Genomic DNA, 27,414 nt, shown 5'->3' with positions numbered 1-27,414 from the left:
AACTTGACTGTCTGGGCCTGCCTTCCTCACTAACTGGGGGCTCCTCTAGGCCAGCTCTGTATCCTCTTGCCTGCTGTGTGCCTGCCTGCTTCCTCGAGTATTTGTGCACCCCTCTTTTGTACTGGCACTGAGCTAGGCATGGGGGATACCCCAGTGGACAGCAGGCTCCCACCCGTGGAGGCTCTGCCTGGGGGAAGACGGACATTTGCTTCACATGCCCACATAAAGTAGGAAGGGCTCAGTGGATGGGCACACGCATGGCCTTGAGGGCTTGTCCCTGGGCGTCTTGAGTTGAGCTCTGGGACAGAGCAGAGGGAAGCGCACTCTGAGCTGAGCTCCCGCCAGTGCAAAGGGACTGTTAGGAGGGGAGTGGCTCAAGAGCCTTGGAGGTGGCAGGGGCTCCAGGGCCCACCCTGCAGGATGTGTGTCTGGCCTCAGGCAGAGGCTAAGCAGCCGCTCTTCCTTCCCTGGCCTTCCCCAGTTAGGCTGTTCAGAAACTTCATTTTGCAAACAAGTGTTTTTTAAAGGGCTTTGTGAGCCAGGCCCAGTGGCTCACACCTGTAATCCCAGCACTTTGGGAGGCCGAAGTAGGTGGATCGCCTGAGGTCAGGAGTTCGAGACCAGCCTGGCCAACATAGTGAAACCCCGTCTCTACTAAAAATACAAAAAATTAGCTGGGCATGGTGGCAGGCGCCTATAATCCCAGCTACTTGGGAGACTGAGGCAGGAGAATCTCTTGAACCTGGGAGGTGAAGGTTGCAGTGAGTTGAGATCCCACCATTACAGTCCAGCCTGGACAGCAATAGCAAAACTCTATACCACGTATATTAAAAAAGAAAGAAAGAAAGACAGAAAGAGAGAGAGGGTGAGAGAGAGAGAAAAAAAAAAGAAAGAAAGAGAGAAAGAAAGATAGATAAAGGGCTTTGTTGAGATATAATTCACATGCCTTAAAATTCTCCCCTTGAAGGTGTACAGTTCAGTGGTCAGTGGTAAGTATATTAAGATGGCAGCGCACCCGTCCCCAGTGTGTCACTGACAAACATCTTCAATCCTCCGATCACCTATTAACAGTCATTCCCATGCTCCTTGCCCTGCGGCCCCTGGCAACTAATCTGCTTTCTGGTTTTATGGATTTATCTTTTCTGAACATTTCATACATGTGAAATCATAATATCTAACCTTTTGTGACTATAAAGAGGTTTTGAAAACATTTTTTCCTTTAATTAACAAAATCAGCTTACTTTTTTTTTTTTTTTTTGAGACGGAGTCTCACTATGTCACCCAGGCTGGAGTGCAGTGGCACAATCTCAGCTCACTGCAACCTCCGCCTCCTGGGTTCAGGCCATTCTTCTGCCTTAGCCTCCTGAGTAGCTGGGACTACAGCTGTGTGCCACCATGCCCGGCTAATTTTTGTGTGTTTTTAGTAGAGATGGGGTTTTACCATCTTGGCCAGGCTGGTCTCAAACTCCTGATCTTGTGATCCACCCGCCTTCGCCTCCCAAAGTGCTGGGATTACAGGTGTGAGCCACTGCCCCCGGCCAGAATCAGCTTACTTTTTAAGAAGGGAAACTGAGGGTGAAACATTCCAGCCTTTTTAGTTCTTTGAACCCTAGCTCTCCAGCCTCTCTTAGGAGAACGCATGAGCCTACCCCATTCCCTCAAGTTACTTAAGAATTCGGAATGGTTCCTGGTCTTTGTTCTCAGTTTGTCCTTGAACTAAAACTAACTTTCTCCTTCCTTCCTTCCTTCCTTCCTTCCTTCCTTCCTTCCTTCCTTCCTTCCTTCCTTCCTTCCTCCTTCTCTCCCTCCTTCCCTCCCTCCCTCCCTCCCTCCCTCCCTTCCTTCCTTCCTCCTTCTCTCCCTCCTTCCCTCCCTCCCTCCCTTCCTTTCTTCCTTCCTTCTTCCTTCCTTCTTCCTTTCGTTCGTTCATTCGTTCATTCTTTTCACTCCTATTGCCCAGGCTGGAATGCAATGGCACCATCTCAGCTCACTGCAATCTCTGCCTCCTGGGTTCAAGTGATTCTCACGCGTCAGCCTCTCGAGTAGCTGTGATTACGGGCTTGTGCCACCACACCCAGCTACTTTTGTATTTTTAGTAGGGATGGGGTTTCACCATGTTGGTCAGGCTGATCTTGAACTCCTGACCTCAGGTGATCTGCCTGCCTCAGCCTCCCTAAGTGCCGGAATTACTGGTGTGAGCCACCATGCCCGGCCTGTCCTTGAACTTTCTGACTGCAGCTGTTTTCTGGAAATTTCTCAGGGGACGCGCCTGAAGCTCCAGGTCTCTGAGATGCTCTCTGGAGGGCCCAACCTTGTGGAGACGTGGCCAACCACATGGGCCTGGAGCCGGGTTCAAACCCTGACTTTGGCACTACTCATTAGCTATGTGACTTTGGGCTAGTCAATTACCACTCTGCAGGTCAGTTTCCTCATGTGTGAAGTGGATATAATAATAGACCTGATGAGATGATCCCTAGTGAGTCATTGGTGTTGCTGTGGCCACCGCCATTGTTGTTACTGGGAGAGTTTGGGATTTGGAATCCCGTGAGCAGGATTCTATTCTGGCTGAGCCACGCGCCAGCTGTGCAGCTGTAGGAAGTCACTTCCTCTCTGAGCCTTCACTTCCCACTCTCTAAACCAGGGCTCACACATGTTGCATTGCAGTTTGGGGGTGGATCTGTTGTAAGAGTGGACAGAAAAAAGGATGGTCAACTGGTACGTGTGGTGCATTGTGGGCTGTCACCCCTGGTCTGCCCTGGTATCCTGCTAGCCTCGCTGTGGTTCGACGCAGACTTGACTTTCCTGGAATTCTGAACGTTGCCTCTCTAAGCAAAGCCCACCAGGGGTTTCCGTGGAGTCTTCTTTTCCATGATGCTGTGTTCCCAGCCCTGTCCACACTGGCTTCTGACCAGCTGCTTCCTCACACTCCGTTCCTACAAGGCTGTGTGGCTTCATAGTTAAGGGTGAGGGATCTGCAAGGGTCAGTCAGATGCGAGTTCCAGCCCTAGGTCCACCACTTACTGGTGAGGTGACCTCAAGTAAGTTGCCAACCAAGGCTTACCCTCTTAGGAGCTCAGTTTTTCTTCCTGTAAAATGGGGATAATAATAGTACCTGCCTCAGGGGAACAGGGGTTGAAAAATGATCTTATGAAATGCCCCTGCCCTACTGGCAAAGCCAACTCAGTTAGTGGGGCTCCATGATCACTGCTGGGATCTGGGCTTGTGGGGCTGCAGGAGTCTTTTCAGACTCCGCATTGCTTCGTCAGGAGGAGGAGGAGGTATTTGTATTACTGAGAGCATGTGGGCGAAAGGTCCATAGTACTTGAGCACCAGCTGACCCAGGCCACAGAGGCCACTCGTCTTGGTTTGGTGACCACAGGAGGCTGTGGCTGTTGGGATGACCCTCCCCACCATTGGCAACAGCAGTCCCAGGCCATGTCCTGCTGGCTCGAGTTCCCCTGTCCTCTTGTGGATGTCCCTAGAGCCATGGCCTCAAGATCCCTGAAGTTCCCAATAATATGACATGCTGCCCAGATCTCACTAAACCTTTTTTTAATTTTGAGACAGGGTCTCACTCTGTCACCCAGGCTGGAGTGCAGGGCACGATCTCAGCTCACTGCAGCCCCTGCCTCACAGGCGCAAGCCATCCTCCCACCTCAGCCTCCTGAATAACTGGGACCACAGGTGCCCACCACACCCAGTCAACTTTTCTATTTTCTGTCCAGATGGAGTCTTGCTATGTTGCCCAGGCAGATCTTGAATTCCTGGGCTCAAGAGATCTGCCTGCCTCAGCCTCCTAAAGTGCTGGGATTACAGGCATGAGCCACTGTGCCTGACTCACCACACTCCTTACCTGCCCCCTGCACCTCAAGAGTGAACCTTAAAAAGTTGTTTTCAGGGGCCACAGGCTGAAAAACTAGATCTTACCCTCAAATGTGTCTTGTTTGGCCACCTTCTTTTTTTTAACAAAAAAAAAAAATTTGTTTAAATAGATGTAACATAAAATTTACCATCTTAAGCATTTTTTTTTTTATGACCGAGTCTTGCTCTGTTGCCCAGGCTGGAGTGCAGTGGCACAATCTCAGCTCACTGCAACCTCTGCCTCCTGGGTTCATGGAATTCTCCCATCTCAGCCTCCTGAGTAGCTGAGACTACAGGCGTGCACCACCACACCTGGCTAATTTTTGTGTTTTTAGTGGAGATGGGGTTTCACCATGTTGGCCAGGCTGGTCTTGAACTCCTACCTCAGGTGATCCACCTGCCTCAGTCTCCCAAAGTGCTGGGATTACAGGTGTGAGCCACCGCCCCCGGCTGATCTGAAGCATTTTTAAGAGCAATGCATTCTCATTGTTGTGCAGCCACCATCTCCATCTGATATGCTTTGGCGCTCTGTCGCCACCCAAATCTCATCTCTAATTGTAATCCCCACATGTCCAGGGAGGTACTTGATGAGAGGTGAATGAGCTCCATGCAGTTCTTGTCATAGTGAGTTCTCATGAGGTCTGATGGTGTAAAAGTGGCAAGAATGCATTCAGCATTCTTCCTACATGTACATACTGAACACCTACTGTGTACTGCGCACTGCTCCAGGCACTGGGGAGTACAGTGCCGAACACAACAGACAAAAACCCCTGACTTCACAGACCTTTCATTTGCATATATCATCTCATTTAATCCTCGAGGCAGCCTTGATGAGGTAGCCTCATTACACAGATAAGGAAACCAACGGACAGAGAACGTAAGAGGCGTGTCCAAGGTTACCCAGCAAGGTTGCCCTTCATAAGCTTGCTCTCCCTCTCCTGATGCCATGAAGACATGCTTTGTGTCTCTTTCTGCTAGGATTGTAAGTTTCCTGAGGCCTCCCTAGCCATGTGGAACTGTGAGTCAATTAAACCTCTTTTCTTTTATTTGTTTGTTTATTTTATTTTTATTTTTATTTTTATTTTACTTTATTTTATTTTTTTGAGATGGAGTTTTGCTCTTGTTACCCAGGCTGGAGTGCAATGGCACAATCTCGGCTCACTGCAACCTCCGCCTCCTGGGTTCAGGCAATTCTCCTGCCTCAGCCTCCTGAGTAGCTGGGATTACAGGCACGTGCCACCATGCCCAGCTGATGTTTTGTATTTTTAGTAGAGACGGGGTTTCACCATGTTGACCAGGATGGTCTCGATCTCTTGACCTTGTGATCCACCCGCCTCGGCCTCCCAAAGTGCTGGGATTACAGTCATGAGCCACTGCGCCTGGCCTTAATTTTTATTTTTTGAGACGTAGTCTCTGTCTCCCAGGCTGGAGTGCAGTGGCATGATCTCAACTCACGGCGACCTCCTCCTCCTGGGTTCAAGTGATTCTCCTGCCTTAGCCTCCAAGTAGCTGGGACTACAGGTGTATGCCACCATGCCCGGCTTTTGTGTTTTTAGTAGAGAGGGGGTTTCACCATGTTGGCCAGGCTGGTCTCGAACGCCTGATCTCAAGTGATCCACCTGCTTCAGCCACCCAAAGTGCTGGTATTACAGGTGTGAGCCACCATGCCGGATGAAACCTCTTTTCTTTGTAAATTACCCAGTCTCAGGTATTTCTTTATAGCTGTGTGAAAACTGACTAATACACCATCCATCTCCAGAACTCTTTTCATCTTCCCCTACTGAAACTTGGGCGCCATTGAACAGTAACTCTTCATTCTTCATGTCTTCATGGGTTTGACTACTCTAGGACCTCATGTAAGTGAATCATACAATATTTGTCCTTCTGTGACTGGGTTATTTCCCTTAGTATAATGTCCTCAAAGTTCATCCATGTAGCATGGGTCAGAATTTTCTTTTCTTTTCTTTCTTTCTTTTTTTTTTTGTTCAGCAAGTTAAGCCTGGAGAAGAATTTTCTTTTAAGGCTGAATAATATTTTATTGTATGGCTATGCTCCATTTTGTTTTGTTTTTCCATTCATCCATCCATGGGTTGCTTCCACCTTTTGGCTACTGTGAATAATGCTGCTATAAACTTGAGTGTACAAATATCTCTTTGAGTCCCTCCTTTAAACTCTTTTGGGTGTATACCCAGAAATGGAATTGCTGGATCATATGATAGTTCTATTTTTAATTTTTTCAGGAACCATCATACTGTTTTCCATAGTGGCCGCAGCATTTTACACTCCTACCAACAGTGCACGAGGGTTTAATTTCTCCATATCCTCATCGGCACTTGTTTTTTGTTCTCTTTATTTGTAGAGACGAAGTCTCACTACGTTGCCCAGGCTAGAGTGTAGTGGCTATTCATGGTTGTATCTCACTGCAGCCTCTGAACTCCTGGCCTCAGGCAATCTTCATGCCTCAGCCTCCTGGAGTAGCTGGGACTCGCTCCTGCTTATTTTTATTTTCACATTGTGGTTTTGATTTGCACTTCTCTAATGACTAGTGTATCTCATTGTGGTTCTGATTTGCATTTCCCTAATGACTAGTGATATATATCTTTTCACATGTGTTTTGGCTTTTTGTGTGTCTTCTCTGGATAAATTTCTATTCAAGTTCTTTGCTCATTCTTTAATTGGATATTTTGTTGTTGAGTTGTAGTTCTTTGTATATCCAGGATAATAACTCCTTAGCAGTGAAAAACTTTCGAGTATTTTCCACGTGTTGCCTTTTTACTCTGTCTATCATGTCCTTTGTTATACAAAGTTTTTAATTTTGATGAAGTCCGACTTATCTTTTTCTTTTATTGCCTCTTCTTTTGGTGTTATATCCAGGAAGCCATTGCCAAATTTAATGTTGTGATATTTTCTCCTATATTTTCTTTCGAGTTTCATAGTTTCAGCTGTCACATTTAGGTCTCTGGGGTTTTTTGTTTTGACACAGGATCTTGCTCTGTTGCCCAGGCTGCAGTGTGGTGATATGATCCAGGCTCACTGTGGCTCAAGTGATCCTCCAAACTCAGCCTCCCTAGTAGCTGGGACCACAGGCGTGTGCCACCATGCCCAGCTAATTTTGTTTAATTGTGGTAGAGACAGGGTCTCCCTATGTTGCCTTGGGGTCTTGAACTCCTGGGCTCAAGCAACCCTCCTACGTTGGCCTCCCAAAGTGTTGGGATTACACCACGCCTAGCCCTCTTTGATCTATTTTGAGTTAATTTTTGTATATGGCATAAGATAAGGATCCAACTCCATTCTGCCTGTGGATATCTAGTTTTCTCAGCAACATTTCTTGAAAAGATTATCCTTTGCCACATTAAATGGTCCTGGCAACCTTGTCAAAAATCATTTGGCCATGTATGTGAGGGTTTATTTCTGGACTCTGTATTCCATTGTATTCCATTCCATTGGTCTTTATGTCTGTTTTAATACAATACCACGCTTTGATTGCTGTAGCTTTTTTTTTTTTTCTTTTTTCGAGATGGAGTCTCGCTCTGCCACCCAGGCTGGAGTGCAGTGGCGCAATCTCAGCTCACTGTAACCTCCGCCTCTCGGGTTCAAGCGATTCTCCTGCCTCAGCCTCCTGAGTAGCTGGGATTACAGGCACCTGCCACCAGACCTGGTTAATGTTTGTATTTTTAGTAGAGACTGGTTTTTACCATATTGGTCAGGCTGGTCTCGAATTCCTGACGTTAGGTGATCTGCCTGCCTTGGCTTCCCAAAGTGCTGGGATTGCAGGTATGAGCCACCACACCCAGCCGATTGCTGTAGCTTTTCAGTGACTTTTGAAATCAGGAAGTGTTAAGACCTTCAGTCCTTCAAGACTGTTTTGGCTATATGGTGTCCCTTGACATGGATCTTTCCATTTCTCCTGGAAATGCCTTTGGGATTTTGTTAGGCATTGCATTGAATCTGTAGATCACTTTGGGTAGTGTTGACACCTTAATGTTAAGTCTGCTAATCCATGAACATGGACTGTCTTTCCATTTACTGGTGTCATCTTTCGTTTCTTTCAGCAGTATTTTGTAGTTTTTAGCATACAATATTTAACCTTTGTTAAGTTTATTCCCCAGTACCTTATTCTTTTTGCTGCTATTGTAAATGTAATTATTTTCTTAATTTCCTTTTTGGATTGTTTATTGTTAGTTGTAGAAATCCAACTGATTTTTTTGTGTGTTGATTTTATATCCTTCAACTTTGAATTTGTTAGTTCTAATTGCGTTGCTTTTAAAATCAAATTAATTCCAACATTTAAATCTTAATTAAATTCACATAAAACTCTGGACTTCCTTTTTGTCATAAAATATCAAAAGATGTGGCAGCACCTCTGGGCTGACATTCCCACATGGCACCTGCTGCTTGACGTTGAGTGGCAGCTTCTGCCTTCAGTGGAGGTGAGCATTCTGTAGCACACGCCAGCCCCACTGCCCCTTCTGCCTCTGCTTGCCAACCTCCTCCACAAGCCCTGCGCTGGCTAGCCCCTCGTGCATTCAGCATTCTTCCTACATGTACATACTGAACACCTACTGCGTACCAGGCACTGTTCCAGGCACTGGGAGTACAGTGCTGAACACAACAGACAGAAATCCCTGCCTTCACAGACCTTTCATTCACATATATCATCTCATTTAATCCTTGAGACAGCCTTGATGAGGTAGCGTTATTATATGAATAAGGAAACCAACAGACAGAGAGAACGTAAGAGGCGTGTCCAAGGTTACCCAGCAGGTAAGGGAATGTCTAGATTAGAACCTGGGCAGCCTGGCTTGAGAATTTGAATTGTCAGCTGCTGTTACTGCCCGTCAGTGGCAGAAGGACCCAGAGGTGAAGACTTGGCAACAGAGGCAGGGTGGCATGGGCAGGGGACAGACAGGCCTGGCGGGTGGTCACAGAGCCAGGATCAGGCCTTCTGCGGGTTCCACAGGGCGTCTGCCTGCTGGCCTCTGCACTGAGTTCCCTTGAGGTCATCTGGATCCCAGGCCCTCTGGCCTTCCAAGCTCAACAACTTCGGCCTGGGAGAGCCCTCTTTTCCTCAGCCGACAGCTGATGATCGTTGACTGGGCTTGGTGGGAGGTAAGGAGGTAACCAGCAGTTTTCTTTCTGCGATGGTGAGAGGCCGCCTTGGGAGCAGACAGCTGAGAAAACACAGACCTGGGCTGGCCGGCCCCACCCTCAGCTGAGCCTGCGATGTGTAAATGCAGGTGTCGTCAAGTCAGCAGACAGGCCCAGCTCCCTTTTCCCCTTGAGCAGGCAGGGTGGAGGCCCCTTCAGGACCCCTGCACCAGGCCCGTGACTCAGTTGCTCTGGCTGATGAGGAGCTTGGGTCTGGGAAAGGTGTCCCAAAGTCCCAGCCTGGTCCATCCTCAGCCCTAGATTGACGTCCACACTGCCCTGGGACCATCTCAGCGGCCTGGTGGGGAGCCTGCTTTCTCCTCTGTCCTATCTCGGGCTCAGGCATGTGGCTGCTGCCCCTTTGGGGCTACTTCAAATATGTATCAGACCCCTACTGTGTGCTGGCCCCAGGCTGGCACTCGGGACCCTCTCCGGTTGGGCGTAGAGACACGGACAGCCTTCGCTGGCTGGGAGCCGAGGTGAGTGTGTGAAGGGCCCTTGGTCTCCCCCGAGGAAGGCTCTGCCCTCCGGCCCTGCCCACTCTTGGCTCTCACTTCTACCAGGCCGTCGCCCATCTCTTTTCCTCAGGTGACTCCGTTTCTCTCTGACTTTTTGCCCGGTTTCCCCAACTGTGAGAGATTGCCTGCCTTCAAATGCAGGAGAAAGCGGGCATCTCCCCACAGACTCGACCCCCAGCCCCCAATAGAGCTGGCCAGTCACCTGCCACAGAGCAGGCGACTGGTGCCTTAAGGGGCCAGGGTGCTTGTGGTGCCAGTCCACCATCTCAGCCACGTTCCCCTTCTCTGCTGCCCACGACAAGCCCGAGATGACCTACTGTCAGACATCTCTGAACAAAGGGGCTTTTTACAGGCCCTCCCTCAACTCCCTCATCATCCCCCATGCTCCCGAGCCTGCCCCCGTTGCAGTCACCTCCTTCTGGGTGCCCCTCTGAGATTCCAGACAGAGCTCAGGAGCCCCCAGCTTCCCATTGTGATGCAAGAACAGAACAGGACCCTGGGCTGCAGGCAGGTGGCCTGTCAGTAACCCTCCTCCCACCCCCAGCAAACACTGCCGCACCCCACTCTCCCTGCATCGGGGTCTGAGTGCCTGGCAGTGGCGGCAGTGGAGAAGATCAAGGTCAGCACGCCCAGCCCCGTGCTGAGGCAGCAGCCTATGTGGGGAGGGGAGCAGGGTGGGAGGAGATGCCAACCTTTTGAAAAGGAAGTCAATTCACTTATGTCAGGGTGGGGAGAGTAGGAATACATACTCTTTGAGACATAACAGTTACTGACTGGGCACAGTGGCTCGCACCTGTAATCCCCGCACTTTGGGAGGCTGAGGTGGGGAAGATTGCTTGAGGCCAGGAATTCAAGGCCACCTTGGGTAATATGGCAAGACCCTGTTTATACATTAAAAAAAAAATTATCTGGGCATGGTAGCATGTGCCTGTAGTCCCAGCCACTTGGGAGGCTGAGGTGGGAGGACGGCTTGAGTCCAGGAGGTCTAGGCTGCAGGGAGCCTAGACGTGCCACTGCATTCCAGCCTGGGTGACAGAGTGAGACCCTGTCTCAAAAAAAAATTACTGAAAAGCATGAAGATTTTGTCAACTATAATTCCACAGTCCAGAGACCCCCACTTTTAGTACTGTACACTCGTTTTTCAGATTTTTCTTTGACTTAATATGTTGATGAGCCCTTAAAACTCCTGATAAACATGAATGTAATGAGGACCTAATAGTTTATGTAACGTATATTCACATTGTAATTCACCTGCCCACTCCTCTAATGCCGGGTATTCAGGGTATTCTCAATTTTAGGACTAAAGCAGAAAGGCTGCCTCATGCAAACTGTCCCTGCTGGCACCTGGGGCCGAAGGACTTGAGCCGTCCTCTCATCGGGCACTGAGCGGGCAGGGAAGTGGCATGAGCTCTGCCTCTCTGCCTGACCTGTGGCCCAGCGTGTTGCTAGGAAGGAATGTGCTTGTGCGGGTGGTGGCAGAGCTGACCTCCTGGGGCCTGGCCCTTGAGTCACCTGCTTGTGCCCCAGGAGGCCTGGCTGGGCCCTCAGTCTTTCAGTTGGGTGTTGCGTCTTGGAATCCCCTTGCCTCACCGCGAGCAGGCAGTGCCAGCTCCCTGGACTTTTCCTCAGAGATGGGGTGGATGCCTTGGCTCACTTCCTCCCTGACCTCAGAGCTGGCCTGGATGCAGTGGGTCAGCCACTCTCCCTAGCCCCGGGAGACACGGACCTCCGAGGCCGAACGCTACCTTGTTTGATGACACAGAGTTGTTTGATGACATCTCAACCATGTAAAGTAGGGAGATTTTAGACACACACACCCGCAAAATCCAAATGTCTGGCCTGTCTTCCCTATGGCTGATGCATGCTGCTGGCTGTGCTAAGGGAGCAGACCCTAAGCCTCTTTTGTTGTGTGTGTAAGTGACAGTCTCGCTCTGTCACCCTGGAGTGCAGTGGCGCTGTCATAGCTTACTGCAGCTTCGTATTCCTGGGCTCAGGTGATCCTCCCACCTAAGCCTCCGGATTACACCTGGGATTATAGGCGGGCACCGGCACACTTGGCTGTTTTGAAACTTTTTGTAGAGATGGGGTCTTGCTATGTTGCCCAGGCCGGCCTTGGCATCTCTTGAAAGATGAGAAGTTTGGCGATGCTGGGTGTGCGTTCCCACCTCCCGTGGTCCGAGGGGAGCACATGGTGGCTGCCTTCTTAGGGGATTCTTGGGGGCCCAGCCTTGCACAGCCCCTTACCTGCCTTACCTGGCTGTCCCCCGTAGTCAGTGGATGTTGTTGCCTGTTTTTAGTAATGAGAACCCAGACGCGTTAACCTCCTAAACCACCACATAGTAATCTGGCTCTAAGCACACCTTTCCCGAGCTGAGGGGTGCTCACCACGAGACGTTCTGCAAGAAAAGTCCTAAACAGGCCCTGATGGAAGCTGGAGCCAAAGTCGGTGTCTGCGGATTGTTTCCCGAGGAGAGGTTGCTGGGGGTGGGCTGATGTGAGACCAGGGTTGGGTGCCTTGGGAGGGGATGGCCAGCTGGAGGACAGCTCCAGGAAAGGGCTGCCCCCTGGGATCTGCCCTCATGGGACTGGCACCATGATGGTGTCCCCTCCTCTGGGGTCCAGATAAGCCAGGTAGCCATGGCTTCCTCATGGGGCGCATACCCCCTTCTCCCTTTAACAGCTGTGGCCGCCACAGCTCTCCTGCAAGGCAGTGGGAGCAGGGTAGACACAGGTTCCAAGTGTGCCCTGGGCACTGGCAGACCCATCTCCACGGGCCTACTTGCCAGAGACCACCCCAAGTGGAAAATTCTGGGGGCTAGGCCAGGGTGGGTCCAGGGCTTGGAGGGCCTGGAGTATGTACAATCTGGGGCCCCTTCAAGGAGAGAGAACATAAAGTTACATATACACAGGCAGGTACAGGCTTCGGGGGGGGCTTGCGTTGGGAGGGGTCCCGAGGGTGGGCCCGGGTGGCGTTGGGGCGACTTTGGTTGCACTTGCTCTCTGGGCTTTCCTGAAGAACCGGGGCTGGCTCTGTTCTGTGGAGGGAGAGGGCACTGGAGGCTGTCAGCACCAGCCCAGGTTTCTGTCACCTGAGGTCCCAGGTGTGACAGGATGCTTGAACACAGCGGAACCTAAGGCCACAGCCCTAGAAGAAGCCACAGCCACATCAATCATCCCTGCTGCTGGGCAGGAGGCCTGGGTGTGAGCTGCAGCTGAGGACCGAGGCTCACCTCACTCCCGACTTTGTGCCCACAGGTGGAACACCTGAAGGAGAAGCTCATTAGCCAGGCCCAGGAAGTGAGCCGACTGCGATCCGAGCTGGTGAGGCCACAAGGCTGTCCTGGGGCAGTTCAGGGGGCTGGCCCGGCCCTGTGCAGATGGGCCCTGCCAGGGGCGGGGGACGCGACCCTCTCTCTCCTGAGCCCACATATCTCACCGTGTCTCAGGAACACACCAAGAGCGCTTATCCCCACCTCCTAGGGCCCTCAGAGGCCTCGAGGCTCCAAGGGGTGGGAGGTTCCTTCTCCGTTGCTGACGTTAAGCAGGAGTGTGAACCCTGGTATAAATATGCCTCTGCTTGTGACTTTCACACTTAGAATAGGATGGGGGCAGCAGGGAGAGCAGGCCCTGGGTTGCCACCCTCTGGACTCGGCCCTCCACTGTCTTTTCCTTGGTTTCTCTCTTGAGCTCATTCCCTCCTCTCCGTCCCTTGTCGTTTTCTTTTTCTCCTTCTCTGTGCCTTTCTCCACACCTCTCCTCTCTCTCCTGCCTTTATGCCATCTCCACCGGCCCCTCTTCCTTTCCCCACCCTCTGCCCTTGCCACATGTGCCCCCTCGGCCCTGGCTCTCTGCAGGGGAGCACCGACTTGGAGAAGCACCGGGACCTGCTGATGGTGGAGAATGAGCGACTGAGGCAGGAGATGCGGCGCTGCGAGGCCGAGCTGCAGGAGCTTCGTGCAAAGCCACCGGGCCCCTGCCCGGGCTGTGAGCACAGCCAGGTGAGCAGAATGGCCGAGGCCCCCATGCTGGTCCTGGAGGGCCACCCCGGCTCCTCACCGTGAGCCTGTCCCTTGCACTCATCCAGTGCCTCCCAATGGCTGCAGGAGAGCGCCCAGCTCCGTGACAAACTGTCCCAGCTGCAGCTGGAGATGGCGGAAAGCAAAGGCATGCTGTCAGAGCTGAACCTGGAGGTGCAGCAGAAGACCGACCGGCTGGCCGAGGTGGAGCTGCGGCTCAAGGACTGCCTGGCTGAGAAGGCGCAGGAGGAGGAGCGGCTCAGCCGGCGCCTGCGTGACAGCCACGAGACCATCGCCAGCCTGCGGGCCCAGTCCCCACCTGTCAAGGTGAGCCCTGGCCCACCTGATCTGTGCCTCCACCCAAGGCCCCTGGTGGCCAGCCCATAAGAGGGGCTTGTCCTGGTGAATAGGTAGGTGCGAGCGGGTGGAGGAATCATTCCTGTTCTGTGCTTGGTCCTGCCCCACATTCCTGCTATCCAGGGCCAGGCACTGAGTAGGCATCCAGCAGCCGAGGTGCCAGGCACAGATGCAGCACAGCCCCTGGATTCTGCCCTCACCTTTGTCTTTCTTGTTTGTCTCAGGATGGGGCCCCAGCCAGGCTCACAGTAGCCTCTTGTTAAGATGAGAAGGTTCCAGGAGACCCCACAGCTTTCTGGAAAGCCAGGACCTCAAGGCTCCTCTAGGTTTTCCCGCATTTCTGAGCGGGGTGTTCCTGAGGGTTCCTGCCCCTGGCCGGCTGTGTCTCAGGGTCTGGGGTGAGTCCAGTACCCGCTGAGCTCCATGTGCCATTCCTCCCTTGCCCCGCAGTATGTCATCAAGACAGTGGAGGTGGAGTCGCCCAAGACCAAGCAGGCCCTCAGCGAGTCCCAGGCCCGGAACCAGCACCTGCAGGAGCAGGTGGCCATGCAGAGGCAGGTGCTGAAGGAGATGGAGCAGCAGCTGCAGAGCTCACACCAGCTGACTGCGAGACTCCGGGCACAGGTACGCAGGCCGTGTGGGGGCTCACACCCAGCCAGGAAGCCAGAGGCAGGCCCTGAGCCAATGCATCGGTTAAACATTCGGCAACCCACAGACATGGGGTCCAGTCCCTCCTCTCCCTGATGGCCATGGGACCCGGGGCGAGTTTTGTCCAGAGACCATTTCTTCATCTCTTACAACACTATCTGGTCCCAGAACCCACTGTACAGTGGGGACTCAGGAACGTGATCCCAAGAAGGTTTTTGCCAAGGGCTCAGCACACAGGCTGTGCTCAGTAAGCTCGACAGTGGCACCTGTTGCTGTCATCACAGAGGTCCTCTCCTACCTTCCTGAGGGCACGTGGCTTGGGCACCTGATGTGTGGTCAGCACTGGGTTGGTGCCGGGGCGAGTGCACAGAGCTCACAGCCCTATGGAGGGAGGGAGAGAAGGCCAGCCCACCCCTCTGCTCTGTGTGTGTGCACACGCGTGTTCACATGCATGGGAAGTGAGCAGTGGGGCTTCTTTCTCGGTATGGCCCCTGCCCCTCTCCCTCCCGCACCCTGAGTTACTGATCCTTTTCCTGGTGTGGCTGCCAGATTGCCATGTACGAGTCGGAGCTGGAGCGGGCGCATGGGCAGATGCTGGAGGAGATGCAGTCCCTGGAGGAGGACAAGAACCGGGCCATTGAGGAGGCCTTCACCAGAGCCCAGGTGGAGATGAAGGCTGTGCACGAGAATCTGGCAGGTGAGCTAGCCAGCTGGGCCCTGTCTGTCCCACGCCGCAGCCCCTCATCCCCTCCAGCCTCACACCCCGAGTGTCCCCACAGGTGTTCGGACCAACCTGCTGACGCTGCAGCCGGCTCTGCGGACCCTCACCAACGACTACAACGGGCTCAAGCGGCAGGTGCGTGGCTTCCCGCTGCTGCTGCAGGAGGCACTCAGGAGCGTCAAGGCCGAGGTGAGTGAGGGCAGCAGGTGGGAGGGTGCAGGCTGAGGGGTGCACTGGGAGAGGCACGACATCCACCCAGGAATTCCCTCCAAAGCTCAGACAAAGCCCCTCAGACAGCAGCCTCGCCTCACCCACCATGACATTTACTGCTACCCTTAGAGGCCCTCTTTGAAACTAGACTGCTCAGGGCAGGTATTTGGATATTTGTCTTACTATGATTCTTTTTTATTTTTTTTGAGACAAAGTCTTGCTCTGTCACCCAGGCTGGAGTGCAGAGGCATGATCTCGGCTCACTGCAACCTCCGCCTCTCGGGTTCAAGCGATTCTCCTGCCTCAGTCTCCCAAGCAGCTGGGACTATAGGCACACATCACCACGCCCAGCTAATTTTTTTGTATTTTTAGTAGAGATGGGGTTTCACCACATTGGCTAGGCTGATCTCAAACTCCTGACCTCGTAATCCACCCGCCTCGGCCTCCCAAAGTGCTGGGATTACAGGCGTAAGCCACTGCGCCCGGCCTTTACTATGATTCTTTTAACCAAACATGTTACAGTTAACTTCATATTTCAAACATGCAGGCGAGGCAAGGTGGCTCACACCTGTAATCCCAGCACTTTGAGAGGCTGAGGCGAACAGATCACGAGGTCAGGAGTTTGAGACCAGCCTGGCCAACATGGCGAAACTCTGTCTGTACTGAAAATATAAAAATTAGCCGGGCATGGTGGCAGGTGCCTGTAATCCCAGCAACTCGGGAGGCTGAGGCAGGAGAATCACTTGAACCCAGGAGGCGGAGGTTGCAGTGAGCCAAGATTGTGACACTGCACTCTAGCCTGGGTGACAGAGCAAGACTCTTATCTCAAAAACAAACAAAAAACATGTTACATACATATTTTTTTTTTTTTTAACAGAGTCTCACTCTATCACCAGGCTGGAGTGCAGTGGCACGATCCTGGCTCACTGCAACCTCCGCCTCGTGGGTTCAAGTGATTCTCCTGCCTCAGCCTCCCGAGTAGCTGGGACTACAGGCGCACACCACCATGCCCAGCTAATTTTTTGTACTTTTAGTAGAGATGGGGTTTCACCATGTTGGCCAGGATGGTCTCGATCTCTTGACTTCATGATCTGCCCGCCTCGGACTCCAAAAGTGCTGGGATTACAGGTGTGAGCCACTGCGCCTGGCTACATACATATTTTTAAAAAAATATTTATTAGAGACATGGTTCATTATGTTGCCCAGGCTAGTCTTGAACTCCACAACACCTAGCCCCTACACAGCATATTCATTGTATTAGGTATTGTAAGTAACCCGAAGATGATTTAAAGTACACGGGAGGGGCTGGGTACAGTGGCTCACGCCTGTAATCTCAACACTTTGGGAGGCTGAGGCAGGAGGAGCACTTAAGCCCAGGAGTTCAAGACCAGCCTGGGCAACATAGTGAGACCCCCCATCTCTACAAAAAATATTTAAAAACTAGCTGAGTGCGGTGGCTTGCACCTATAGTCCCAGCCACTCAGGAGGCTGAGGTAGGAGGATTGCTTGAGCCTGGGAGGTTGAAGCTGCAGTGAGCCAAGATCACACCACTCACAATGAGTTTCCACCATGTCCATGGACCTGTGATTACACTCCAGCCTGGGCAACAGAGCAAGACTCTGTCTCAAAAAAAAACAAAAAAGTATACGGGAGGATGTGTGTAGGTTACAGGCAAACACGATATCATTTTATATCAGGTGCTTGAGCATCTGCGGATTCTGATATCCCGGGATGGGGGTGGTCATGGAAGCAGTCCTCCACAGTTAGCAAGGATGACTTCCCTTCTACCCCAGAAAGGGGATGTGTGATTTGCATACAGTGTGATACCGTATGTGTGATTTTGCATCTTTTTTCCCTGTGAAATGTAACTGGGAGATCTTTACAGATTTATGAGTTAGATGGTATTATCCCTGTCTTCCCCATGAGAAAACTGAGGCTTGAAGACATTGAGCCAGTGGTCTCAGGTCCCCAGCTACTCAGGGGCAGAGCTGGAATTTGAGTCTGGCTGAATCACATAGTCAAGCGCTACAGCAGCCTCGAGCTGTCAGCTTAGCCTCTCTGGGGCTCAGTTTCTTTATCTGTAAAATGGGGATGGAAGTAGTACCTACCCAGAGGGGTGATTGGGACCGTCTGATATGTGACAGTGGGTGTCAGGTTCTCAGCCAGGGGTGGGAGGCAGTGAGCACTCCTCGCAGGTGGGCAGTTGAGCTGGCAAGGCTGCTGGAGCCAGCCCCCTGAAGGCGGTGTGCACCCCCACCCCCCCACCAGATAGGCCAGGCCATCGAGGAGGTCAACAGCAACAACCAGGAGCTGCTGCGCAAGTACCGCCGCGAGCTGCAGCTGCGCAAGAAATGCCACAATGAGCTCGTGCGGCTGAAAGGTGACTGGGGAGGGCTGGGGGTGGGTGCCGGTCTTGGGGTCCTCGACCTGGCTTGGCAGTCATGCTTGGAGCTCACCCCGCCACTTAGGCACTATTCTGATCCTGTCTCTGTAGATAAGGAAATGGAGGCACAGAGAAGGCAGGGAACTTGCTTGAAGCCACATGGCTAGTAAATGTTCTGCCTTGGATTTGAACTTGGGTCTGTCCAGCTCAAAAGCCCCGGCCCCAATGCCCGAGCAGGTGACTCCCCAGGCCCTGGGTGGCCAAGGGGTGTGGTACTGCAGCACTGGGTTAGGGGCGGCTGGAATGCTACTTGTTCTGACCTGGGGCCTGGTGAAGCTTGAGACTCCACCATTCACTGCATGGAGCTCTAGCGCACCTGCTCTGAGCCAGGGGCCATTCCAGCCCAAGGCTACAGTCAAGGCTACAGTCATAACCCCACAGAGTGCTTCCCCATGCTCACTTTAGTGCGAGAATGGACAATGATGATTGTCAGGAACCCTAACCCTGCCCGCTTCCAGGGCTGAGACAGGCTCCTGGGTATGTGACAGTCACGTATGTTGAGGGGCTTCCCAGAGAAGGCAAAGTTAGAGCTGAGACCTGGACTGTGAGCTGGAATGGATAGGTGAAGCGGGAGGGCAGGTAGACCATGCTGGTGGTGGGGGCATTTCCTCTTCATTCCAGGAGCACAGGGATCCCAACGAAGGCTGGAAGTAGATGGTGGCATGACTAGCTCGTGCCACCAGGTACCCCTGTGGCTGCCCCACTATCTGGGTCCTCAGACACTCTTCCAGTCATCACATGCTGCCTAGGCCTCTATGCCCATCTGATTCCCAAGCCCTGTCCTGCCATTCAGGACAAGGGTCTTTGCTCTTTGGGGCCCAAGCCCCTCATTGTCTAGAGGAAGAAACTGAAGTCCCCGGAGAAAAAGAGAGTGTCCGTTCTGGTGTCTCACCCTGACTGGGCACAGTGCCTGAGCCCCACAACTGACTTTTCCACCCCATCCCCAAGGCAGAGTGCTACCCCTGTCACCTGGTCTGTTCAGGAAGAAAATGTACTAAGTGAATTCATACTATAGTGTGAGTGACTGAAAACAGCTTTGTGGGCCTCCTTCCCCTAGGGGACTATACTTAAAAGTTGGGAGACTCCTAGGCTAACGAGTCTGCCTGGGACAGACCAGTGGACCAGAGTGGAGACTGGTCTTGACATGGCCTGGGCCCATCTCTCCATCCATCCCCAACCAACCCAGGGAACATCCGAGTGATTGCTCGTGTCCGGCCAGTCACCAAAGAGGACGGGGAAGGACCTGAGGCCACCAATGCTGTGACTTTCGATGCTGACGATGACTCCATTATCCACCTGCAGCACAAGGGCAAGCCTGTGTCCTTCGAGCTGGACAAGGTCTTCTCCCCACAGGCCTCGCAGCAGGATGTGAGTGTAGCCCCGTGAGGGAAAGGGAAAGCAGTGGAGGGAGGGAAAGATGGACTCACATGGAGGGAGAGGGGCTGGGCAGGAAGAAGTGCAAGAGTCGGGGGTGCAGGAATACGAAGTGGGGAGCCAGGGTCTGGCTCCTTCCTCTGGAGGACAGAAGAGGGTGGGAAGTTAAGACTGAAGGCCTTGGAAGCCTGCTTAGGAAGGAGAGCTCCAGATACAGCCCAACTCTTCCCATGGCTGTGGTTCCTCCTATCCCTATGGCCCCTTCCACTGTGTGGCCCTACCCACCCTCAAGGCCCTTCCCACTATCATAAGCCATCCCATTCTCTTGGCTGTGGCTCCTCCTACCATGTGGCCCCTCCTATATCCACACCCCCTTCTACCACATGGCTCCACCCACAGTCCCTCCCACCACTATGGCTGTGGTTCCTCCCATCCACATGGCCTCTTCTATTGTGTGGCCCTATGTACTCTCAAGGCCCCTCCTACCATCACAACCCATCCCACCCTCATGGCTGTGACTCCTCTCATCTGCATGGCCCCTCCCACCCCTCCTACCTTGTGCCTCTCCCACCCTCCCACCATATGGCCTCACCCACCTTCAAGCCCCTCCTACCATCACAGCCCCTCCCCCTCTCATGCCTGTGACTGCCCACCCACATGGCCCCATCCATCTTCATGACCCTGCCCATCTCCATGCAGGAGTACCCTCCCGTATCAGTCCCCTGGGCCTTCCTAGGGATCCCCCTAACCCCCCAGACTGTATAAGAACCATGTGTTCTCAGCATCCACTCTTCCCTTATCTGCCCAGGCCAACCTGCCATGCCTGTACCCTCCTGTGCTCATGTCTGGTTCTACCTTTGCCCCGATTCTCTGGTGGCTGGCAGGCTGGCCCAGGCCAGAGAGGCACCAGGCATGTGCTGACCTCTGCCTTCCTTGTGCTGAGCACTCTTTGAGAGAGGGAGCAGGAGGAGCTGGGGGAAGGGCAGCAGGCGCTGGCCTGTCTTCTTCCCTGTAATCTTTGGGCAGCCCGGTTGCCCACTGATGTCTAATGTGTGACTCATGAGTCACGAATCATTGAGCTGAGTGACTGCAGTAACACATGCTGTGGTATTGCTGAAGGGCAGCATTGTTGGGGAGGTGGCTGGACTTGCAGCTGGTGGGGGGCCCTGGTCTCCCCGGCCCTGGAAGTCCCCCAGCCTCCCTCCCACTACCCTCCCAGGTGTTCCAGGAGGTGCAGGCCCTGATCACCTCTTGCATCGATGGTTTCAATGTCTGCATCTTCGCATATGGCCAGACAGGGGCCGGCAAGACATACACAATGGAGGTAGGTGCCTGCCCGACGGGATGGGGTTCACAGTGAAGTGTGGAGGGAATGCAGGCTCCCTCATTGGTCTTGGGGTTTTGTGCAATGTGTATTTTGCCTCATTTGGTCCTCACAACCCAGAAGCAGAGACTGTCATTATCCATGTTAGCCCCGAGGCACCAGGCCTGAAGAGGGGGCCCCCTTGCCCAAGGGCACCTGCGATGCACCCAGCAGGACTGGGAGAGAAGCAAGGGGGGACTTTCATCACAGGGATCTTGGCCTGGGGACAGAGACCAGGGCACGGTACCTGCCTCTCACCACTGGGCTACATTTCACGAGTGTGCACTGCACCCTCCTGCTTTACAGCTGCCTTGGGCCGGGCCTGGGGACTCTGAGATGAGGGGTGGGTCTCAGTCCTCAAGGAGATCCCAGGGCAAGACTGGCATGTGAAGGCTGTTGTGGGGAGCCCGGCTCTTGCCGGTGGCCCCTGGGGCCAGGCCACACCTTCCTCTCCCTGCTGGTCACCTTCGCCCTCCCCGGTGTAGTGAAACAGGTGGCCGGCCAGGGAGGAGGGTGTTAAGACTAGGAAGGTGCTTGACTGTGGGTAGAGGGCAGTGGAAAGCTAGCCCTGGCTCTTGAGGGGTGCAGTGGGATTCCCCAGGTGGGGGGGACACCAGGTGCCCGGCGTCTAGACAGGGGTAAGGGCTGGGTTTGCCTGCTGGGTGGGGGCCTGCCATGGCGGCCCTCCGTTTCCCATCTGGACTCTGCTGTTCCCTCGATTCTGGGACTGGTGAGACTCATTAGTTGGGGTAGGCCAGGCCAGGTGGGAGGAGGAAGGGGGTGTGTGCAGCACCCCCTGGGTTCCCAGTTCTGTTTTGGAGTTGCTTAGAGTTGACATGACCCCCCGGGAACATCAGAGCGTCTGTCCTCAAGCATATCTGCTGAGTCCTGAAGCGTATCAGGCACTGTTCCAGGCATGGCTGTGACCCAAACAGTCCCTGGCCCCACAGGACCAAGCTGGCTGTGGGGAGACAGCAGGGTCCACACAAATCAGCGAGTGTCCTGTCAGGCCAGGGACAAAAATAAAGCCAGGGATGTGGAACTGACAAGGGGGAAGGGACAGGGTGTTTGGGGGTGCTGGGCGAAGGAACAGCCTCCCTGAGGGGGCATCTTGGGAGCAGCCTCCGTGAGGGAGATGACTGAGTCGGCCGAGGGGCAAACAGGAGCACCCGGGGCAGAGGGAGCTGCAGGGCCAGGGCCAAGAGGCCAGAGCACACCAGCCGCACCTGAGGCCTGGCCAGGAGGCCCCTGCGGCAGGAATAGAGCACGGGGAGGTGCTGTCAGAGGAGGGGTGAGGGTCAGACTCCCAGGGCCTTGAGGGCCCAGGTGGGAACTCCAGGTTTCCTTCTAGAAAGGCCAGCCCACCCCTCCTGCCCCAGGACCCTGTCCTGCTCCACCTGTGCCTCCTTTCCATCACCCACAGAACCCAGGTCACAGCCTCCCTGAGACTGAGCCCCTTTCTGGGCAGTGGTGGGGTCATTCATTTCTAGTGCCTCTTCTAGGTGGCCCTACAGGGCCAGGTATGCGCCTGTCCCTCAGCTGCCCTGTGTGGTCTGGCCAGGCCCCTCACCCCAGTACTGTACCCTAAGTCTCAGGGCAGTCCTGGCAGGGTGATGCCATTTTAATGGTGGGGAAATAGAGGCACAGTAGTCTGCAGCTGGCAGAGGGCATTTTGGGGGACAGTGGCATGTAGGTGGGAGGTTTGGGCAAGGAGGCTTGCCTGTGAGGGGTAGCCAAGGAGCCTGGGGGACAGATGCCACACGAACATCTTCGGGGACAGGCCTGGCTCACTGGGGCCTTTCCTTCTGCCCCCAGGGGACCCCCGAGAACCCAGGTATCAACCAGCGGGCCCTGCAGCTGCTCTTCTCCGAGGTGCAGGAGAAGGCATCCGACTGGGAGTACACCATCACCGTCAGCGCCGCCGAGATCTACAACGAGGTCCTCAGGTGGGAGCCCCAGCGTGAGGGGAGCAGGCCTCAGGCAGCTTTGGGGTCCTCAGATGTGGTGGTGCTGGAGTAACGGGAGATAGGAAGTGGGGTCTTCCTGAAGGGAGTGTAGGGACCAGATGAGGCTGTCAAGGGACCTAGCTGCAAGTTGTGACTCTCTTCCCTGTGGGCTGCAGCAGGTGGCCATGGGTGGGAGTGGGCAGCAGGGGGCCGTGCCCGCAGGGGCTCATTGCATTGTGGGGGCAGGAGTAGCACCATCCACAGGCCTTCTTGGCAACAGTGAGGTCTCCACCTGTTCAGCCGAGTGCCGGGGAGGAGCTGGAGGAGGAGATTCGCTCAGCTGATGGCTGAAGAAGGCTTCGTGGGTTGGGGGAGCACTTCTGACTCGGGGTCTGGGTGCAGTACAAGCAGCAGCCAGAAATGGGAGGAGGGGGTGACTGTCTCACCTGCCCCTCCAGGGACCTGCTGGGGAAAGAGCCTCAGGAAAAACTGGAGATCCGGCTGTGCCCAGACGGCAGTGGGCAGCTGTATGTGCCAGGGCTGACCGAGTTCCAGGTGCAGAGCGTGGACGACATCAACAAGGTGTGGAGGGGGGGGCCCCTGGCCACAGCCACGCTGCTCTAGAGGACAGAACTGGGTTTGAATGGAGGCTCTACTGTGTCCTAAGCATGCACCTTCGGGCAAGTGCCCATGCCTCTGAGCCTATTTCCTTGTCTAAACTGTGGGGGGTGGTGCCACTCCTCTGGGGTGCTCGGGGCCAGGTGACTCTGAGGACCACATTCTCAACGCCGTGCCTCGCCCTCCTGCTCCCCATCCCCCAGGTGTTTGAGTTTGGCCACACCAACCGCACGACGGAGTTCACCAACCTGAACGAGCACAGCTCCCGCTCACATGCGCTGCTCATCGTGACGGTGCGAGGCGTGGACTGCAGCACGGGCCTCCGCACCACGGGTGAGGGGGCGGGCAGCCTGGCCTGAGGAGCCCCACGCCCCCAGGGGCAGGGCAGGCCTGATCTGCTTGGTGCCTTCCCTGCAGGGAAGCTGAACCTGGTGGACTTGGCTGGCTCCGAGCGCGTGGGAAAGTCTGGGGCCGAGGGCAGCCGTCTGCGGGAGGCGCAGCACATCAACAAGTCACTGTCAGCTCTGGGGGACGTTATTGCTGCCCTGCGCTCCCGCCAGGGCCACGTGCCCTTCCGCAACTCCAAGCTCACTTACCTGCTGCAGGATTCGCTTAGTGGTGACAGCAAGACCCTCATGGTGGTACAGGTGAGGGCCTTGGGTTGGGGCGGGGCAGTCCCTAGCGTGCAGTTGGCTGGCAGCAAGACCCAGGTACCCCAGGCTGTGCAGAGGGACCCTTGTCTCAGCAGCTCCGGAGTCAGCAACAGCCCCCCTGCCCCAGACCTGGCCACACACACCTGGTGTAACTCCCAGTCCCTCCTTTCCACCTGTGACCACGCCACCTCTGCCACCTTGCCTGCCCTCCAACCCCGTCCCTTGGTCCTCTCCAGGAGGCCTTCCGACGTCTCCAGCTGTGAGCTCCCTCTGGTGACCCTGCTGCCCCTCCAGCTGGCCCAGGTGGGCAGTGAGCTCTTGTGTCCTCTAGGTGTCCCCAGTGGAGAAGAACACCAGTGAGACACTCTATTCCCTCAAGTTTGCTGAGCGGGTGCGCTCTGTGGAGCTGGGGCCCGGGCTACGCAGGGCAGAGCTTGGGTCCTGGTCAAGCCAGGAGCATCTAGAGGTACGGGGACTGCCAGAGACCTGGTTTAGGTAGCCCTGGGTCAGAGACTTTGGATCATGGCAGGAGCAGGGAGCTGGGCGGGAACGTCCTGAAGCAGCAGGGTGAGGTGGGGGGCGGGGGTGGGGGGGGTGGGTAGGGGTTGGGGCAGGAAGCTGCTGGAGGTGGGTGGAGCTACAGCTGGAACCCACAGCCAGAAGCCTCTTCAGTGCAGGTATTTATTCTTGGCCTCCAAGGCTCCTGTGGGGTGACCAGCTGGCCATGGGGGTGGCACACAGTAGGTGCTAAGTGATAACTAGTTGACTTCTTTACATGTATTATCTCATTTAATTTTTGCCATAACGTGAGGCCGGGGCATGAGCATCATGCCCATTTTGCAGATGAGGAAGCTGAGTGTTCAGAGGTTAGGAGGCAGGGCAGGGGAGTAGAGAGAAGCACAGTGGGTTGGGGGCCAGGGCAGCTATGGCCCCCATCCACCTGCCCTTCCCTATCCACAGTGGGAGCCGGCTTGTCAGATGCCACAGCCCTCGGCACGGGCCCACTCAGCCCCTAGCTCCGGGACCAGTAGCCGCCCTGGCTCCATCCGGAGGAAGCTGCAGCCCTCGGGTGAGTCTGGAGGGAGTGGCAGGGTGGGAGGGGGAGTCTCCCCCAGGATTATAGTCACCAGGCTGCCTTTACCTGATGGGCTTTTTTTTCCCCTTTCCTTTTAAAAAAGTTGTTATGACTTTTCCAGAACCTGTTTTACAACCTCCTGTGCCCCCTAGGGAGGAGTCAGGGTGGACCATGCTATGTCCGTTCTGCAGGTGGGAAACAGAAAGTCTGTGGGGAGGAGGCAGTGTAAGGAGACCCCAGCCTCCCAGCTCGGGGTGCTGCCTCTACCCCAGGACCCTGCTCCCTGGGGGTGGGCTACGAGCCTGTGCAGTAAGTCCTCTCCCTGCCCTGGGGGTGGAAAGGGCAGGCCTTGCCTGTGTCCCAGGTGAGGAGTGAGCCTGCCCCAGGACCCAGACCCAGGGCTCCAACCCCTGCTTAGCCCAGGTCATGGGAGGGGCTGGACCCATCCTCGGGTCCAAAGGGTTAGCAGCAGCAGGGTCCTGTGAGGTCCTGGCCTGAGGCAAGCCCACCAGTGAGACACCTGTCGCTTTGATTTCAGCCTGACGGCTGGGGCTGCAAAGTCTCTAGGTGAGTGTGGGGCCAGTGGCTCAGGGCTGCCCGCCCGCCTGCCCGCCATGGGTTGCAGGGCTGCGCTGGGACATTCTGCTGCTCAGGGCTGGGTCTAGTCTCTGCTGTCGCTTGTCTGTGTGCTTCTGCTGGGTTCCCTCCGGCTCTCAGCGGCACCTGCTGTGGGCTGCCAGTGGGCAAGTGGACAAGAGGCTGATGATTCTGGTGCCTCTGCAGGGAGGTTGCGGCCGCTGCCTGTGTGACGGAGGTGCCCACCCCATTGGGCCTGGAGCTGGGCCTGAGGCCTCACTGGCCTGTTCCTGCTGCAGCGTCAGGACCCTGGAGGTGGAGGCGAACGGAGGCTCCTCTTCTGCCCCGTCTCCCCTCAGAGATGAGAAACATGCTCAGAAAGAAATGGTGTGTGTCGGCTGTGGCTCTGAGCACAAACTGCATGGGTGGAAAGGCGGGGGTGGCTGCTCTTCTTGGCAGGCCTGGGCCATCAGCAAGCTGGGCCCGTGAGGAGGGCAGGAGTGTGAAGGAGGGCAAGCCTCTTGCCTGGCCAGGGGCTGACAAGGGTTCTCCCCCAGGCTGCCCCAGCTCCTCAGCTTGCAGGGCTGGCCAGCCCCCTCCTTAGCAGGTGAGCGAGGAGCCTCCGGCAGGCCCAGGAACCATGGAGACTGTGGTACGTTGGTGGCACTAAGGGAAGCCCTGCCTGCCCCTCTCCTCCAAGGAGGGGTCCCGCAGCTGGGGTGTGACAGAAGCACACGGTCTCCTGCCACCGGGCCGTGCCGTATTTATGGCTAGCAGAGGCAGCTGGCGGGTGGGGGATTCTGCTGCTCCCTCACCTGCCTGGCTCACTGGCCTCTTGAATTTTCTTCCCTCTGAAATCCTATTTAAGAACTTTTGGAAGCTTAGCCATTTTTACTTATTAAAAGCCTTTTTACACAAGTGTGGTCTGAAAGAGTTGGTCTGTGAGCACCTCTTGGTCTGATCAGGGGAATGGGGGCACTGGCAGTTCCTGTGGACTTGCCCGCTGGCTGTCACCCCACAGCACCTCAGGATCTGTCCTCTAGGTCAGTTAGTTAGTTAGGGATACACATCCTTAACGACTCAGGGGAGCCCGTGCTGTCCCACCCTGGGTCACTTTTTCTGTTGTTGTTTGTGGTCACAGTCGCCTCAAGCAGTGCCTAAAGCGTGCCCACGATAACTGACCGAGTTCCCGCCGGGGGCATCCCTCCATGTCCCTGATGGGAAGGAAATGAAGGCTGGAGAGAGCTTAAAGGCTCATCAAAGCCTTGCCTAAACCATGCTGGGCTTCCGGGTCACTGCTGGGTGCCACCCACTGCCCTGGCCTTTTCCCTCTTCAGTCAACTGGTCCACACCACCTTCCTCCAGTGCCCAGAGGACCCTGACCACCCCGGAGCAGGGCTGCACCTGGTCACTGCCTTGGGAGCAGGAGGGGGCGCACCTGTCGCAGTGACCACGGAGCGGGGGCCCTTTCCCACCAGCCAGTGCTGGGGGCTCCCCCTGGGAATGACTGACAGCTGATCAGAGCCCTGCTCAGGGGAAGGAGCAGCTACCCTTCCAGTCCTGCCCCTGGAGGCATCCTGGGGGACAAGGAAGGGTGTTGGGCTCTGGGCAAGCCTGGCGGTATCCATAGACAGCTTGAGTGTGGCTGAGGTCGGGAAGGACGGGCTGGTGGGGCCCAGCCCTCACCTCACCACCCAGTGTGGAAGGGTGGTTGCCACCTCCCCTTCCTTCCCAGTCTGAACCAGCGCTGTCCCACAGGCCCGGCTCTCTGCTGCCCCCTGCTGGCCACACAGCCCGGAGCCCCGCCCCAGGGCTTGGAGGGGGCGTGGTCTCACCTCAGAAGAGGTGGGGCAGGCACTCCTGGGCCTGGGGGAGCCTTATGGCCAG

At 55.1% G+C, this 27,414-nt stretch overlaps 1 protein-coding gene across 3 annotated transcripts in view; it reads left to right on the top strand.

Moving 5' to 3' along the window:
* KIFC3 (kinesin family member C3) overlaps positions 1–26,445 on the top strand; it is a 91,543-nt gene extending 65,098 nt beyond the window's left edge. For 2 of the 3 annotated variants that reach the window (XR_010344843.1, XR_010344844.1), the window contains 16 exons: positions 12,783–12,848; positions 13,382–13,525; positions 13,631–13,870; positions 14,351–14,524; positions 15,098–15,245; positions 15,328–15,458; positions 17,748–17,859; positions 19,109–19,290; positions 20,516–20,620; positions 22,475–22,605; positions 23,064–23,187; positions 23,427–23,556; positions 23,641–23,870; positions 24,208–24,342; positions 24,837–25,518; positions 25,735–26,445. Coding sequence is in view for 1 of the 3 variants with exons in the window: in XM_064383130.1 (XP_064239200.1) it covers positions 12,783–12,848; positions 13,382–13,525; positions 13,631–13,870; positions 14,351–14,524; positions 15,098–15,245; positions 15,328–15,458; positions 17,748–17,859; positions 19,109–19,290; positions 20,516–20,620; positions 22,475–22,605; positions 23,064–23,187; positions 23,427–23,556; positions 23,641–23,870; positions 24,208–24,342; positions 24,837–24,945; positions 25,490–25,494 (2,166 nt within the window). In the remaining 2 variants the exon portion in view is untranslated. The remainder of the gene's footprint in view (positions 1–12,782; positions 12,849–13,381; positions 13,526–13,630; positions 13,871–14,350; positions 14,525–15,097; positions 15,246–15,327; positions 15,459–17,747; positions 17,860–19,108; positions 19,291–20,515; positions 20,621–22,474; positions 22,606–23,063; positions 23,188–23,426; positions 23,557–23,640; positions 23,871–24,207; positions 24,343–24,836; positions 25,519–25,734) is intronic. The other variant, XM_064383130.1, reaches the window with a different exon arrangement.
* The last annotated feature ends 969 nt before the right edge of the window (positions 26,446–27,414 follow it).

The sequence above is a fragment of the Aotus nancymaae genome, unplaced genomic scaffold, assembly GCF_030222135.1.
Source record: "Aotus nancymaae isolate 86718 unplaced genomic scaffold, 86718_ANA_hifiasm-v0.15.2.pri h1tg000030l, whole genome shotgun sequence".
NCBI classification, from domain to species: Eukaryota; Metazoa; Chordata; class Mammalia; order Primates; family Aotidae; genus Aotus; species Aotus nancymaae.
This window is presented reverse-complemented; position numbering and strand designations above follow the sequence as displayed.